Source organism: Choristoneura fumiferana, chromosome 10 (assembly GCF_025370935.1).
Source record: "Choristoneura fumiferana chromosome 10, NRCan_CFum_1, whole genome shotgun sequence".
Taxonomy (NCBI): Eukaryota; Metazoa; Arthropoda; class Insecta; order Lepidoptera; family Tortricidae; genus Choristoneura; species Choristoneura fumiferana.
Genome location: NC_133481.1, coordinates 18895891 through 18911986, shown reverse-complemented (window position 1 = coordinate 18911986; position 16096 = coordinate 18895891). Strand labels below are relative to the sequence as shown.

General features: G+C 41.4%; 2 protein-coding genes across 4 annotated transcripts; one reads left to right on the top strand and one right to left on the bottom strand.

The window, feature by feature from the left end:
* Positions 1–741: 741 nt before the first annotated feature.
* Positions 742–9834, top strand: LOC141431656 (RDS/peripherin-like protein xRDS35). 3 transcript variants are annotated; one of them, XM_074092836.1, is made up of 9 exons: positions 742–801; positions 1387–1569; positions 2503–2712; positions 3432–3524; positions 4006–4106; positions 4632–4731; positions 6101–6247; positions 7562–7687; positions 9337–9834. In XM_074092836.1, the coding sequence occupies exons 2-9, from the start codon at positions 1408–1410 to the stop codon at positions 9445–9447; spliced, it is 1050 nt and encodes a 349-aa protein (XP_073948937.1). In that variant the 5' UTR covers positions 742–801; positions 1387–1407; the 3' UTR covers positions 9448–9834. The 3 variants fall into 3 exon arrangements, with proteins under 3 accessions (XP_073948937.1, XP_073948936.1, XP_073948939.1); XM_074092835.1 differs by having other exon boundaries at positions 780–871; XM_074092838.1 differs by lacking the exon at positions 9337–9834 and adding an exon at positions 8411–8732 and having other exon boundaries at positions 780–871.
* Positions 9835–9918: 84 nt separating this feature from the next.
* LOC141431693 (muscle-specific protein 300 kDa-like) lies at positions 9919–16091 on the bottom strand. Its single transcript, XM_074092873.1, has 5 exons — positions 16067–16091; positions 15637–15859; positions 14709–14853; positions 12932–12999; positions 9919–10731 (listed from the first exon to the last, which is right to left on the bottom strand). Exons 1-5 carry the CDS (start codon positions 16089–16091, stop codon positions 10518–10520), a joined length of 675 nt encoding a protein of 224 aa, XP_073948974.1. The 3' UTR covers positions 9919–10517.
* Between the last annotated feature and the right edge of the window lie 5 nt (positions 16092–16096).

Genomic DNA, 16096 nt, shown 5'->3' with positions numbered 1-16096 from the left:
TCTATGATAAGTTGAAAAAAGGTTGGTACTCCTTTAAACAATGTAATCTATTTGTGATTTGAATGTATTGATCCAACTTCGCTTAGTTGCTACTATCAACAGTTTGACTACAGTATTTTTGAATACAGAGGGGAGAAAACTTGTCAGGCATTATTTGAATGTTACCAGAAGTTTTAATAATATTTCCGTCTCTACCATCGTAAACCAGTTTCATCATCCCAGCCTATATACGTCCCACTGCTGGGCACAGGCCTCCTCTCAGAACAAGAGGGCTTGGGCCATAGTTCCCACGCAGGCCCAGTGCGGATTGGGAACTTCACACGCACCATTGAATTGCTTCGCAGGTTTGTGCAGGTTTCCTCACGATGTTTTCCTTCACCGCATAGCTCGTGGTAAATTTCAAATGTAATTCCGCACATGAATTTCGAAAAACTCAGAGGTGCGGTATCGCCGTGGTGGCATAATGGTTTGACCTATCGCCTCTCAAGCAGAGGGTCGTGGGTTCAAACCCCGGCGTAAACCAGTTTATTCTGTCTATATACCTACTTAGTATCATAGTAATGTGGGTAATGTTATAACGGTAAAATTAGTTAAAAAAAACCTTTGTTAACAACATAGGTAACACTAACAAAAGAGGTTGTTATATTCCCGTTTATGGATAAGGAAGGTTTTGCTTTCAACTAGTCTCTATTGAAAAAAAACTTCTGTCAAATTTGACGGCATCTTTCAACGTCAACCGGTTTTAAATGTTAATGTTATTTGTTATTTTATACATAAATAACTGTGAGATCAATGTAAAAGGTACGATCTGTGGTAATATATCTTGATTCCTGTTTCATGTCAAGGTTTTAAGTGAAAATAAATATCTTCAGTAAGTGTATTGCTGTTCAACACTTGTTATTTATAGTAGAGTCGCTAAGCCGCGAAATTGTGCGCATCGTGTTACATTACAAGCGTGAAATTTCTACCACAGATAAGTAGTTACGCGGTAATTATTTCAAATGTGGAGGGAATCATAACTTCTGCTGTAAATCGTGCACCACAGCTACACAATTATGTGCGACAAATGTACATATGTTATCATGTACATAGAACCCGCCCTCTTCCTCTTCAACATCAAATAATACACATGTCACATATGCCTCTGTTATTAAACACCACTCAAATTTTTGTACTCACACCTTTCGATCTTTCTACAAATAAGTATCATCGTTTTGTTTGGAAAGGGTTCTTGCGGTTGGTTGTTAACTAACCAAACCTTGACAATGAATTCGCAGAGTTCTAAACCTGTGTATCATATGTCTTGCGTAGCTGGCGACATGTTCCCGCTTAACACTGTTACTAAATGGCTCATTTCATCCTTGTCTATCACACTCAAACTTGCAGAGGCAGCATGCGCCGCCATGCATGGCTCGCGGCGTGTTCGCGTTTAGCAAAGATGGCCGACACCGACTGGCGGGGGTGCTCCGAGCGCTGCTGATCGCTCAGCTCGTCGTGTCGCTGTTTTTACTCATATTCTGTTACAACGCTTCGCACAAGGTCATGATGCTCCTTACGGATATTCATAAGGTATTATTCACTAGAAGCTGTTTGAAGCACAGATGCTTGGTCAAAGACCGATTCCTTTTATAGCTACCCACAATATAATATGATGTAACTAAAGTGTACAGTCGCCATCAGTTATATCGTAACGGCGAGGCGAGGTACCTACATTAACCAGCACCAATATCTGACTTAACAAAGCGGGCATAAATATCTAATTCGACTTCTAGGGCCGGTAGGATGTGTCGTGTCAGATATTTTTGCACGCTCCGCTGTGGCAGACATTAAGACACTTCGGAGCATATAAAGAGCTGAAATTATTAGAAAGCACAGAGCGTCAAAGATATACCTAGTGCCATCCACGAAGACGCGTCATTTTGTCAAAATTAGCCATTAATGATATTGTAATAAGAACCACGGCACGCGTCATCGTGAATGACTCTACCTATATCTATTTACGTAATCAGATTGATCATAAAAATCTGAACATTTGTGGAAAATACACCTTAATGCCCGTATCCCACAGTAGTAAGTAATCCGTTTATAGTTATGGTAAATCCGGCCCGTATTGTCTAACGTGCTGACCAGTGCCGATTTTAGCACTTCCAGCACCCTGGGCGAGATTTCCACGGCGTTCCCTACTTTTGGGCATTTTCTAGAAAGTATAGGCTTCGCTCAATGAGCGAGGGGATACCTTGAGGAGTGCATGCAGGCGCCCGTTTAAGTCCGGCGCTCTGGGCGGTCGCTTCAGCGCGCCCTACCCTAACGCCGCTACTGGTGCTGACGTTTGCGATCCGATTCATGATCTCTCATAAAATCTCTTTATACCCTCATCCTGCACTGTGTAATAGAAAGAAGTGGTGAAAACGATCGTGATCCCAAGTGTTTTAGACAATAAAGACCAGAGGGCCTGAACGGTCCTAATAGGACGCGGTATTGGACTTAAATCCCGTCCCCCAGGTAACAGTGATCCTTCTCCACGGCCTGGTGATCCTCCAAGTGTACGCGATGAAGCTGCACTACACGAGCGGGCTGCGGCTGGTCACGTGGTTCCTGAAGTGCCCGCACTGGGCGCGTGCCGCCTGGATCTGCCGCGTCTGGATGATCAGCGGCTCCCTGATCGCGCTGAACGGGATGGTGGTGTATAGCGCCTGCAATGGCACGCTGAAGGTAACTTATCTTTTTATTCTGTCTTGTCTTGTCCTGTTTTGTATCATCATCACCATCAGCCGAAAGACGACCACTGCTGAACAAAGGCCTCCCACTTAGAACGCCACAATGAATGACAAATCGCCACTTGGATCCTCCGGTTGCTCGCAACTCTCACGATGTCATCAGTCCACCTAGTGGAAGGCCTGACAACGCTTCGTCTTCTGGTTCGTGTGTCCTGTTTATAGAGCGGAAAATGTGCCTAAGGGCGCCCGCTACCTCGCGCGGGTGTACGGCTTGACGTGGGTGCGGCGTGCTTGGTTCATGTTATAATAGAGCAGCGCTGCGTGAGGCGGATCTCTGCTCTATTGAAACCTATTTAAACACCACACCGCACCCGCGCCCAACCGTGCAACCGCGCTAATTAACAGAGACTTTTATGCATCCAGCTCTGTTCAGGAAAAATAGAGGGGTAATGTAGGGCGTACCCACGAGAGGTACTTATCCATAAAGCCTCTAAAAAGCACACGAGGACCCTCGTTTCCCTTGTAGAACGCCACGGGGAGCATGAAGGTTCCTGACGTCACATCTCGTCCTATCCTGTCTTATCCTATAACTATCATATCTTATCATAAGGGGATGTATATTAATTGTGTATTCGAATGTAGTTGGAACTCTTTGTTGTTTAATATGTAGACCTCTATGGATTGACTTGTTTGTTGCTATGATTATCTATACAGGCTTTGAACAAGGAATTGTCCAGTTCTCTGCGCGTGGGCATATCACAATATCTCACGGAACCCACCTGGAAACGCCTGCTAGATACAATGCAGGTAAAACTAACCACATCTTCTTAATTTAAAAGAAATGTCCTGACTCACAAAACTGACAAGCCAACACCGAAATTTTGCATAAAGGTGCCCATGGAGCTCGATAAGTTTTTTAGGAATACTATCTTAATTCCTCCGTCATAGAGCATTGCTCCGTGGGAACGAAGCCTTGGGCGTGAGCGAGTCAGATATATCGGTAAAATCTTTTCTTTAATGCCTACGCACGTCTCGTCCTTGTAAACTGGATATCCAAATATTTCCTTCGAAGGCGCTGACATACTACTAAAATACGGTGCCATGCGGGACATGCCAATGCCACGTCGTCCGACGCATGTTTCTATCTGCAACTGACCTTAACAAATAATATGGGACTGATTAGTACTGACACGCGTCGGATGGCGTCCCGCAAGCGTGGCGTGGTGTCGCGTTTTAATAGTACGTCCGCACCTTTATTTTCGACGGCATGCTTTTTTTTCGACCTCAGGTAGACTTGGGGTGTTGCGGCGCGGAGGCCCCGACCGACTGGCATCAGATACCCTGGATCAACATGGACTTCCTCAATGAAAACTCCACACTTGTCATGACGTAAGATTTTATTGAGCCTTACCATTTTATTTCTTACCAAGTCAGATTTACTCGTAATAACCCCGTTTAATTCGCTGGTGTCATTTTAGAAAAATATTCGGGTTTTACATGCCCAAAGTCACAGTTAGCAAATCTGTGACATTATCATTCGAAACTGGTGGATATTCATATTATATTATTTATTTATTTAAGGAGAACCAACAGCTAAAATCACAATTATTGAATCCCACAGATAGCTATAGTTAACATGTTTAAGCTTAACTTAAACGAGGTTTTATAAATGCGAAAGTTCGTGAGTAAGTATGTTTGCTATTCCTTCACGTTAAAACGGCTAGACGGATTTGGATGAAATTTGGTATGTTGATAGCTGAATGTCTGGGACATCGTACAGATCACTTTTATCCCAATACACCCTTGGGATAGGGATTAAATTTCTTAAGCCACTACCGCTGAGTTTAGAGTCATGAAATATTGCAGGGCTGTTTTTTAATGCAAGGTTAATGAGAACCACGAATTATTTCGCAGGCTCGCTGGATCCGACGGTAAGGTTCTACCGCCGGTGTGTCCCTACTCTTGCTGCACGCCGCGAGTACTAGCAGCCTGTTACCACGACCCCTTGCAACAGGTGTGTAGTCGTATTTGCTACCGGTCAAACCCAATTTCAGGCCGTACTGGTTTGTCCTAGGGCAAACCCATTGACTTACTTGTAGTAGAAGTCTACCTTTTCTTTAGTTCTTAGGTAGTACCTTAGGCGAAAGTCTTCAGCCAGTCCCTAGTGATGTGATAGATAACATATGGATCTCAGAGCTTAGAGTTGCTCAGCGAGCTATGGAGAGAGCTATGCTCAGGTTTTCTCTACGAGAGCGTATCAGACATGAGGAGATACGTAGAGGAACGAGAGTCACTGACATAGTCAAGCGAATAAATTTATTATATTCTATTCTATTCTAATAAACTCATAGCATAGAGAACAGAAATAGCTGTTGTGGTCGAAAAGTTTTCGTCTAGAGACAGCGGATTAGTATTTAGTAAGCGTAACTTAGTAGAACATCTACCAACGAGCCGAGCGTTTACGGTGAATGCAGGCTGTTTCTAACCGAAGCAACTCACGCGGACTTCTTATGGCTGATATGAAGATAGGTAGGTACTTTGCCGCGATGCCGACGTTTCTGTAGACAGACGCCGGTCGATGGCCGCGGCATCCAGATAAAGCTAAATCGGACGTAGATCGGCGTCTGCGGCATCAGGGTCCACCAAGACGACGATGGGTGCCAATGGCACTGGATGCGTTAAGCTGCGTTTCAACCAGATATGTGCGAGGGTGTGTTGCAAAAGAATGTGTTTTTCATGAACCAATATTCCCCTTCACTTACCTCGCCTCGCTCCGCTCAGCTGTTTCCACCAGAGCGGCGCGCGAGGATAGGTAAATGAAATGATGTATGGAACGATTTACCACCTCCAATTAGAATTAGTACCTCAGTACTGAGCTTTAAAAGACAGGTAAAAAAAGTTTTATTACAAAAACAGTAAAGGTCTCATATCGGGAACCTCTCAGTCCTGGATTACATGAGTGGCGAAACATCCTGGCGAAATTTATCCTGTTTTATTTTTATTTTTATATTCCTTTTTTTTCTCTTAATTTTTTTGCCCGTTTTTATTGTTATAATTATTACTTTTTTTTTGTTAATATACTAAACCTAACTAAGTCCGCACCTGGCAGTACTGTAGAGGAGCATACTGAGAGGGGTGTCGGCTGAAAAACAGCGCTGTTTGGCGTCGCTCCTCGTGGCCGGCGCTAGCAACATATGCTGCCGCCGACGCCTATTGTTGTGATAAACTTTTATTTTGTATGAAATCTTATTTAATGTGTTTTGTGGCAATAAATGTTTTTTTTTTCTTTCTTTCTTTTCTTTCAAATATAATTCTATTGGTTCATGAAACACGCATTCTTCGCTCATCCCTGGTAGAAACACAGCCTTGTGTGTGTGTCGTAGTCGGAGTGGCGCGAGGTGTGGTCGGAGGGCTCCCCGCTGCTGTCGGCGTCGCTGCACACGGCGGGCTGTGTGGAGGCGGTGCGGGCGCCGCTCACGCGCGCGCTGCTCGCTTTGCAGCTGCTCAACGGGCTCATACTGCTCTTCCAGGTTACATCACCACCAGTTTGGCTTCCCAACCTCCCTGATTGCCCGGGAGACTCCGGAATAATAGTTAACTTTCCGACCTCCCGGGATGCAATAATTTCTCTGGTACTTCTAAAATTTTACCCATCGCTGCGCACTTTCATTGTTTTGCGGTAAAAAAAAAACCGCAAATATTAGATCCTCTGCTCATAAATAAATATAAATTTCAAACTATAAATGATTGAAACCCCGGTTTCTTACAAATTCCCGGGTGTTCGTTTCGAGAGTTGGCAACTCTACCATCAGTGAGAGTTTCTTGACAGGCGAAATACCGCTAGTTTTTTTTTATTCGACTGGACGGCAAACGAGCAAGTGGGTCTCCTGATGGTAAGGGATCGCCACCGCCCATAAACATCTGCAACACCAGGGGTAATGCAGGTGCGTTGCCAACCTAGAGGCCTAAGATGGGATACCTCAAGTGCCAGTAATTTCACCGGCTGTCTTACTCTCCACGCCGAAACACAACAGCGCAAGCACTGCTGCTTCACGACAGGATTAGCGAGCAAGATGTTGGTACCAATCCGGGAGGCAACCAACAAACGAAACGGCCATCTAGCGATATTTTAACGGTTGTTCGGTTGGTTGTAACCAACGGGTTACAGCCTTGATTTCTATTGGCAAATCACAAACGGGTAATGGCCCTTATTTTCTTTCTCTAACTCACGCGGGGATAGCTAATGTTCGATGGTTTTCCGCGCGAAGTTAATCCATACGCAGCTTAAAATGACATGAAACAAGCACGCCGCGCCTGCGCCAAGCCGTGCACCCGCGCGAGTTAGCGGAGGTCCTAAAATATTCCTTAGTATAACACTGCTGATTTTGGTAAATTCTAATTCCTTTGTTTTCCAATCCTATCCTTCTAATATTATAAATGCGAAAGTTTGTGAGCGAGTGAGTGAGTGAGTGAGTATGTTTGTTACTCCTTCACGTTGAAACGGCTAGACGGATTTGGATGAAATGGACATCTGGAATAAAACGTAGGCTACTTTTTATCCTGATATTCCCACGGGATAGGAATAAAATCTCGAAATAACAACCGATGGGCTTAGAGTCATGAAATTAGGCATGGTTGTTTTAATGTAACGTAATTGAAAACCACTATGTAATTTTCGGGAATTCCCACGAGAATTTAATAAAATCCCGGAATTTCAATTCAACTGCTGTATCTAATGATTAATATTTTATGAATTGAAAAATAGCCGAAATTCAATTTAGGCTAACAAGAATTATGAACGTCAAAAAATCTACCATCGGTTCTTTACCACTGTATCCTTTCAGATACTAATAGTGGTGCTAACCAAGCTGCTACAGTCCAGCGCCCAGGATGCTGTGCTGAACGGTGACTACGAGGGCATCGGGCAAGGCTACATCTTCAGGAAAGGGCCGCCCTTGCTCGTTCCGAGGGTGAGTTTGAAGTTAAAAGTTTACTAAGCCCTAAACACCTTCTTAGATTAATAACTCTGCACATATCGATGAATCGAAATTTAACTAAAAGTAACTTCGTAGTTCGTACTTTCAACAAAATTTGGCCGCTTTGAGACCTTTTTTATCTTTCATTTCGCAAGATGCTAAATTTTATGGGGTGCTGGGGTTAATGGGTTTACTCTAGCTTTAGGTAGGTATAATCGTATAGGATACGGCATTAGTCGATCGGTCTGTTGATTGCGGACAAGTTCACGTGACTACAATTTGTTGCCGTGACCAGGATTAAACCGATTTTGTTTGAACTAGTTGGAGTAAATTATTTGACATCCAAATTATCTGAAAGTGTTAGTTTTCCAATAACTTATTTTAGCAGTTAAATTCAGCGCAATTATATTATATTAAGATTAACGCCGTTCGCAAGACTCGACTGGCAAATTGCTAAATTTGGGACCATTTCGTAACATGCGTATTTTTTTCTATGTTGTCGCGAATAAAATTTTACTGTTTTCTTTTCTTTCTTGATGCGCTGTAATAATTCAAAAATCAAGTTTACCGAAACGATTGCATTTCATATCTGCTTATTTGTGCAAAAGCATACGCATAAAATCAAATTATTATTTGAAACAGCTGTTACGTTCAATGTCTTCTATTTGCTCAGCTGTAGGCCTATTCACAATTTCCACCAACTACCCGTACTTTCAGAGGCGGCGCCACTTAAACTGATTTGTATGATATAGTACGTGACAGCAATAGTTCCGGATTTCACCACTGGTATAGTTAAGTTTGTCACATGGAATATAAACTAATTGAATAACGTACTATGTCGCACTTCGCTGCACTGCAATATCGACTGTAAGTTGGTGCACTATGGTATTTTTCTCAGGGGTGTGTTTAATTTACTTTTATACAATAGAATGGTGCCGTCATTGTCTTTAATTTTTGATGCATTTTGCTTGAATGGATTATAATTTGTTGTTTTATTTTTGTCCTTGGTATAGTGACCTAGTTGTTTAATAATTTCTAATACGTCGTTTCATTCTTGAACATTTTATTGATTTGACCGAATGTTTAACGCGGGCACATTGACGGTTAGGTAGCAATAATGCGGCTTTATTACTCGACTGACCGAAGAAGGGTTATGTCTTTCAAACGAGTGTATGCTGTAATAGCTTGTAATTTTCCATATCCAGCACCAGTACAGTATAGCTCTCTTACCCCTTGGTTAGGGCGGCAGAAGTGCGCCAGCTCTGCTATTATAAAATGTGAGTTGCAAGTAACCGATGATGATGATGACTGAATTGCATCTCAATCATTCAGCGGTTTAACCTTGAAGTGGACAGATAAAATAATTTTCGCATTTATATTATTAACTAGCTTTTGCCCGCGGCTTCGCACGCGTGGAATTCGGTTATCGCGCGTTGTTCCCTCGGGAACTGTGCATTTGTCCAGGATAAAAAGTAGCCTATGTCACTCACTGGCACATAAACTATCTTTGTACCAAAAATTACGTCGATCCGTCGCTCCATTTCGACGTGAAAGACGGACAAACACACACACACTTTAGCATTTATAATATTAGTATATATATATGGATATGGATACTACATGTTTGTTTATTTTGTGTTTAGCACGCAAGTTCGGAGATATCAATAATGGACGGCAGCAGTACGTGCGCGCTGTATCTGGAGCGGCGCCGGCGCAGGCGGCGGCGCGTGCGCGACAAAGCGTACTGGTCTTAGCGGCTGACTCAACACTTAGGGGCTGTTCATAAATTAGTTCACACATGAAGGCCGGTCTGACGATTTAAGGCAGATAAATTGCGATTTTTATTGTAACGTGACAAGGGGTATTTAAAAATGGCCAAACTGTGACTTAATTAATGGATGGCTTACAGACTTGCTCAGAGACGTAAACTATAGGTAGATCACGAGGATTTATAGTTCTTTATACCTATTTATAGTTTCTCTGGACAGCTGTATTTCGTGTCGAGTTTGACAGCCGGCAGTGAATACGCTCAGTACCTATGTACCTACTGAAGATACGTCTCTGAGTGCGACTGTAAAATTCCGTCTAGCTGCGTCTGTGCGCTAGAATTTACTAAAGGAGTTTTCGCTAATCTAAGTAATATAAGAAAATTAATGTAAATTCGTTTAATCGTTCTCTGTAAATACGTGTAAGTAAACACTAGGAGATGTACAAATAAAACATGGTTCATAATCAATGCAAAGGCTTTATTTGACTTTATTGTACACAGTCCTTACAAACTAAAATAATATTTAAGTAACAATGCGTTGAAGCGGTTCAGTGGCGTCTTTGATACGAATTCGTATAACAACAAGAATGCCTGCCCGCCGTTGTCTTTTCGATTTTAAATAACAAATATACAAAAGGGGGTATTTACAAGCGGCAAGCGTAGCACCGATTGGAATGTATCGCACTCAAACGCCGCGTTTCAAACGAAACCGGCTGAGCGCAGCGGCCGTCGCTGCCAACAACAAAAACCGCCATTTTTGTGTTGCCAGCAACATTTAAAAAAGCAGGCCACTAGCTCATCTATGCCGGTGAAACGGACATCGCAACACTTCCGAACACATCTATATCACGCATAAACGTAAAAAATAGTAAGTGAAATAAATCAATCGAAAAGAGAATTAAGTTGAATTTTAAATACGTTTCAATTCTCTTTGCGAACAATTTGCATTTCACCGAATATTAAATACGTAACAAGTAAATCTCAGGCTATCTCCTTCCATCGGCACATACAAGTTACCAGCGTTACTTTATTCATCGTTTACGGTCGTTTTCGTAATCAGAGCGGCGGTGGTCCGTCGGGGTACCGCAGCACGGGCTCCATCGCGAAGCCGGGGGTGCGGCAGTCGGAGTGCGAGTGGGGCGCGAGGGCCGCCGCCCCCAGCAGCAGCAGCAGCAGGGCTTGGAACGGGATGGAGGCGCGCGCCACGCGGCACACGAACCGGAGCCCGCGCTGCAGCCGCGTCAAGTCTTCATCGTCACTTACGACCACACTGTGGAAGATGGTTGTCCTAAGTCTGATGTTTTTATAGGCTAGACCAGGGATGAGGAAACTGCGGCTCGCAAATGCTTGAAATCCGGTCCGCGACCATCAAAAAAAAATCAAGAGAAGATTTCGTATTGTTATAAAATTTTATTCTCATTGGCAATGGCCAAATTAGTGTTTCAAAAAATACATATCAATATTTTTATTTCGGTTTATAACATAGCCAAAAATGCAACAACTTGGCCCGCCATATAATTCGTTAGTATATATTGGCACGCGAAGGAAAAAGTTTACCCATCCCTGGGACTGATTGATGGATTCGGGCGTTACTTTACAGTTCTAGTGAATAATGTTGTTCCATTTTATTTTGTCGGATAGTTCGTATTTATCTTGCTATCTCAATTAGTAAGCTAGTTGAGATAGCAAGATAAAGCAAGTTTTCGGACAAAATACGTACGATGGCAAAACATTATTGACTACATCTGTACGGAGGTCTATATCAATGAACTGTAATCTTTAGCCATGCTAATTTCTCGTAAAATTGTTATGGAATATATCGATGGGTTTCTGACTTAACCTCGTATATGACATTTTATGAACTTTGAATAACCATTTCAGATACCCAACCTACACATCCTAAAGTAGATATTCCAATTTCATAAAATTTCATAAGAGGTTGAGTCTGAGATCCGCCTTTATTATGTTTATTCTTCAACATGCAAATTACATGAAAACATTAGTGTCTCAAAATTATTCCAAAATATTTCAGCAGATGTTTGAGTTAGTTTCATTGGACACTGCAGAGCTACTACGAAACTCGAAGTTCGTGTCGTACCGTCCCTCTCGCTCTCGTATTAAATATTATAAGTGTCAGAGGGACCGCACGACACGAACTTCGAGTTTCGTGTTTCGTAGTAGCCCTACTGGTCGAATGTTTTCCAGTAAGTATTTTCTGATTGTTATTGGCAAATGTACTTACACATTGTTGTCATACATTGGTTGATGTTCAAAGTGCAAAGCGACCAAGGAGTGACTTTAATTTCGAAACAAAAACTCCGATAAAATACTTACTGACTCGACCTGCTGCTGAATTATTTTTGATTACTTTTAAGATACCTGGCATAAAAGTATTATTATATTATAACACATTCCCAAATAAATTTAGTTGATTTTCAATCTTCACAAACATTATTACAAGGACTTTGAAATGGCGAAAGTATTGAAAGTTATACAATGAGTATAAACAATTAAACATGCAAAAATGTATAGAATATAGCAGAACACAGTGAAAAAGAAAGAAAATAGTGAGCAAGCAGCAAACACTGAAACAAAAACAGTAACGGCGACAAGACCAGTGGCAAATAGACGATAGAAACAACATCGACCGCTAACGGAAGCAATAGTACATTGTGCTGTAAGGGCGGTAAATGAGGAATTACGGACGGAATTTTACTAGAAGCCTGAAGTGGATTACTTACTGAGTGGTTTAATGAGTCACAAGCTTTTATTTTACTTGCACTGTATGTTGTTGTTTTTTGCTTGGTTAAAATCTTGTAAGTACAATTTGACCTTCCACTATACATCCCAATACAATAAAATTTATCTTGTTTGATACATATAATGTCGGTTGTACAGTCGAGTTCATAAACTTGTGAGCAAAAATTGAATCAAATATATCTGAACACGCTTCTACGACATTAACAATAGAGTCGTGTTTATATATTTTTGATCAAATTTTCAAAGTAAATAAAATTTTCAAACAAGCAAGTAAAGTCGGCAGAAAAGCACGTCTTTTAAAATGATTTTTTATTAGAAACTTATTTCCAATTCAGTTAAAAACAAATTACATAGGAGGAGCTATTTTAGGTTATTTAAAAAAAAATAGTGCTATTATAAAATGGATCAACAATCTTTTTAAATGTATATCTCCCATTCCGAGATCAACCCATTTTTAGGGTTCCGTACGTCAAAAGGAAAAAACTGAACCCTTATAGGATCACTTTGTTGTCTGTCCGTCCGCCCGTCTCAAGACCTTTTATCTCGGGAAAACGTGTGGTATCGAGTTGAAATTAAAACCATATAAGTACTCAGGTGTACCAGTCCTTTGATTTTTTGCTTACACTGCACTAAACACACAACGGTCGATGTCTTTCCCGTTCACCTTTAAGCTTCACCATGCATAGCGAACAGGCTGCGTCGTTACTCACTCATTCTCGTCCAAAGGCGGCAGGTCCGAGGTCCCGAGGGAGATCTGTTCCTCTTCTTCCTCCATGAGCTACGGGGAAGAACACGTCAACATACTGTGCGAAGCGGCTAAATACGTGGTGTTATGGGGTGGTACAAACATTATTTATTTCATACAGTAGGTATTTAAAGCTTTTGAGCAAAAGAAAGGAATCGGTTTTTAAAGTAACTAGTTAAATCCGACAATATTGCACATGATAAGTTTTATCTGTTTTTTTTTGCTCACATTTTGAGAGTCAGCATTTGACGTTTTACTTTAATACTTCTTTTATTTCTATTTCATCTATTTTTTTTTCTTTCATACTCATTATAATATCTGATTGTAAAAACACAGTACAGTAAGTACCCCAGTAAACACGATAAGTACCTAATAAGTAGGTGCGGTCTTTAATAACTCCTTGCATAATTCAGGTGAAAATAAAATTAAGTGATTTTTCTCTAAAAAGTTTTTCTCTCGATTCGATCGATTTTTTCAATCGATTTTGTGGAGTAGTAGTAAGAAATTGCTTTTAGTTGGATAAAAAAAATGATTATTTGCAGTCCTTAAAAAATGTACGCTTCTGTATGAAAATAAATAATGTTTGCAGAATTCTCAATTACATTAAACTACCAATTTTGTCCCTTTTCAAGTTTCCAATTGTATTTATTAATGGGATTTCAGGGCATAAGTTGTTCTCTATGACAATTACATGATTATGAAGCATTTTGTGCTTTTATTTTTTGTGCAATGTGGGAAGCAGTGAGGGCAACTCAGGGTAACAACTAACTAGTGATCTTAAATATTCCTGGCCCGATTTTGATGAAGTTGTCATATTTTTTACTACTTTAACAATAAGGTTTTGCTAGTTTACGGGGGCCTAAAATTAAAACTATGACGGAACTAAATTTCAAATGTTAAGTACATTTTGAGTATTCAGTTTAATACATCAGTGTGAGTATTACTATAGAGCATAATTAGTAAAGCTTCGTTTCCACTGATTACTTCCATGTGAACAAAATTTGAATCACATTTAAACTGTTCGCGTAAACAAAGATTTAATAATAGCAGGCTGGGAATTTACCACCTTACGTACTGTCGAAGAAACTAAACATCGTAGCACGATGGAACTTTTTTTGTGCAAACATCATGTTGGTATTTGTTACAGCATGGACCGTGATCAAAGTCAAAGTCAAAGTGATTTATTTGCAAAGGATCTATATCGACTGGTCGAAAAATGTTAGTCATAATGTAATGTTTGACATAACTTATTTTTTCTCTGAAACCATTTATTTTTCATAATTTTTATAAAACAAACCTAACCTATAAAGTTCTACAGGATGAGCATTTAAAAATGTATGAAAAATGTACGGTTTTAGTTGGAAAAAAATATGATTAACAATAATTATGACAAACATTACATTAAGATTTATAAAATTATGGCAAATGATCCCATTTGCAAACATAGCATAATCACCTAATTATGTCCATATCCCGGTTCCCCAAACAAATATGTTTAGTTTAATGTTATAATAACCGTGAATGAATGAGAATTGTTATGTATCATGTTGCCATTCCATACATCTGCCAAAGAAATCATCATAAAATTTACTAAACGTTCCATCGCGCACGCGATTTAATTTTCTCGACTGTACCTAAACTCTGCAATTAACGATTCTGACTTCGACATCTGAGTGGAAACACACCTTAAAATTTACTAGGACCGGGTCAGTTTTTTTTAAAGTTATTGTAGGGTAGTTTACCATGGGAGCGGCGGCGGCGGCGGCGGCGACGGCGGCGAGTGCGGACGTGGCGCGCGGCTGCCGCGCGAGCGCCGCGCCCAGCTTCAGCGCGTACACGCCGGACAGCTTGCGGAGCGATTGGAGACGCAGGCGCAGCTCGCCCAGTCTAGTGATTGACAACAAATAACAAATATTTATTTCTGAATTGCTGTTACTTAAGTTAATTAAGAAAATGTTGCGAAGAGGAGTTAAGAAAAAAAGAAAAGAAAGAAAGATTTATTTTGGCTCGATAAGTACCACCTAAAACTAAGACTCAAACTAGCACTAAAACTATTATTATTTTTGTTGTCCATTCACGGTTTTTTTACATTTGAGTCGGTTAAATAGGTACACGGACAAAGCAAGTTATTTATTTATTTTTTATATTTTTTCCCATGTTATGAATAACCACACTAATTCATCGATAGCTATCGACATCGATCGATTGGTGTGGTAGGTCTGGCCGATCGATGGATACCGGTTGACAAACGATTGATAAACAGCCGATCGACTGGCATGAAATGAACTGTTGGTCGATAGATACATTTATGCCTTTGAATCAAAAAATCAAACAAAAAAAAAAATATCGCTAAAAATGTGTCACCAGTATTTCTGACTTGCCACTTGCTGAAGCTTGAGCGAAGTTAACAAATCCACTTTACCATCAATAAAAAAATGCCAAGAACAGGTTGGTGAAACTTTGAATTTTTGTGAATAAAAAAAAAGTTGTTTGGTAAAGAGTTTGGCAATGGGTGCCTGTCTCAGCTTGTGTTGTGTTTCGATAACAATCGATCGATTAGTGTGGTAATTAGGGATATTAAAGTACCTCCCGCAGATGCCATCAGAATTCGGTGGCGCATCCCTGCTACCAAACCTGCGGCCGACTGTAGTCTCGACTAGTAACTGTTACCTCCGGCAGATGTCGTCAGAGTTGGGCGGCGCGTCCCCGCTACGCAAGAGTTGCGCGGCGTCATGCAGCGCGTGCACCCTGGGCTCCGCGCGCGTCAGGTCGTCGCGCAGCTCGCTGAAGCGGCGGAAGTCGCGCTGCAGGTCGGCGCCCGCGCGGTCCAGCCGCAGCGGCTCGCGCGCGCGCACCCGCGCTCCGCCGCCGGGGCCGACCAGCGGCACGCTGACTGGACAAGCGCGTACACACACACAGGGCCGCAAGTGGCCACCACCGCTGATCCTGTCTGCCAGTCTGTTATCAAATCTTGCAAGTTAAATTCGACCAACTTCCAGTAGTTGGATTGACTTGAAATTTGGTATACTTATGTAAATTGCGTGACAATACAACTGGTAGTGACATCCTGGTAGTCCGGCCAGGATCGTCTCCACAGGACGGAACACTTCAACGATTAATGACATCCACT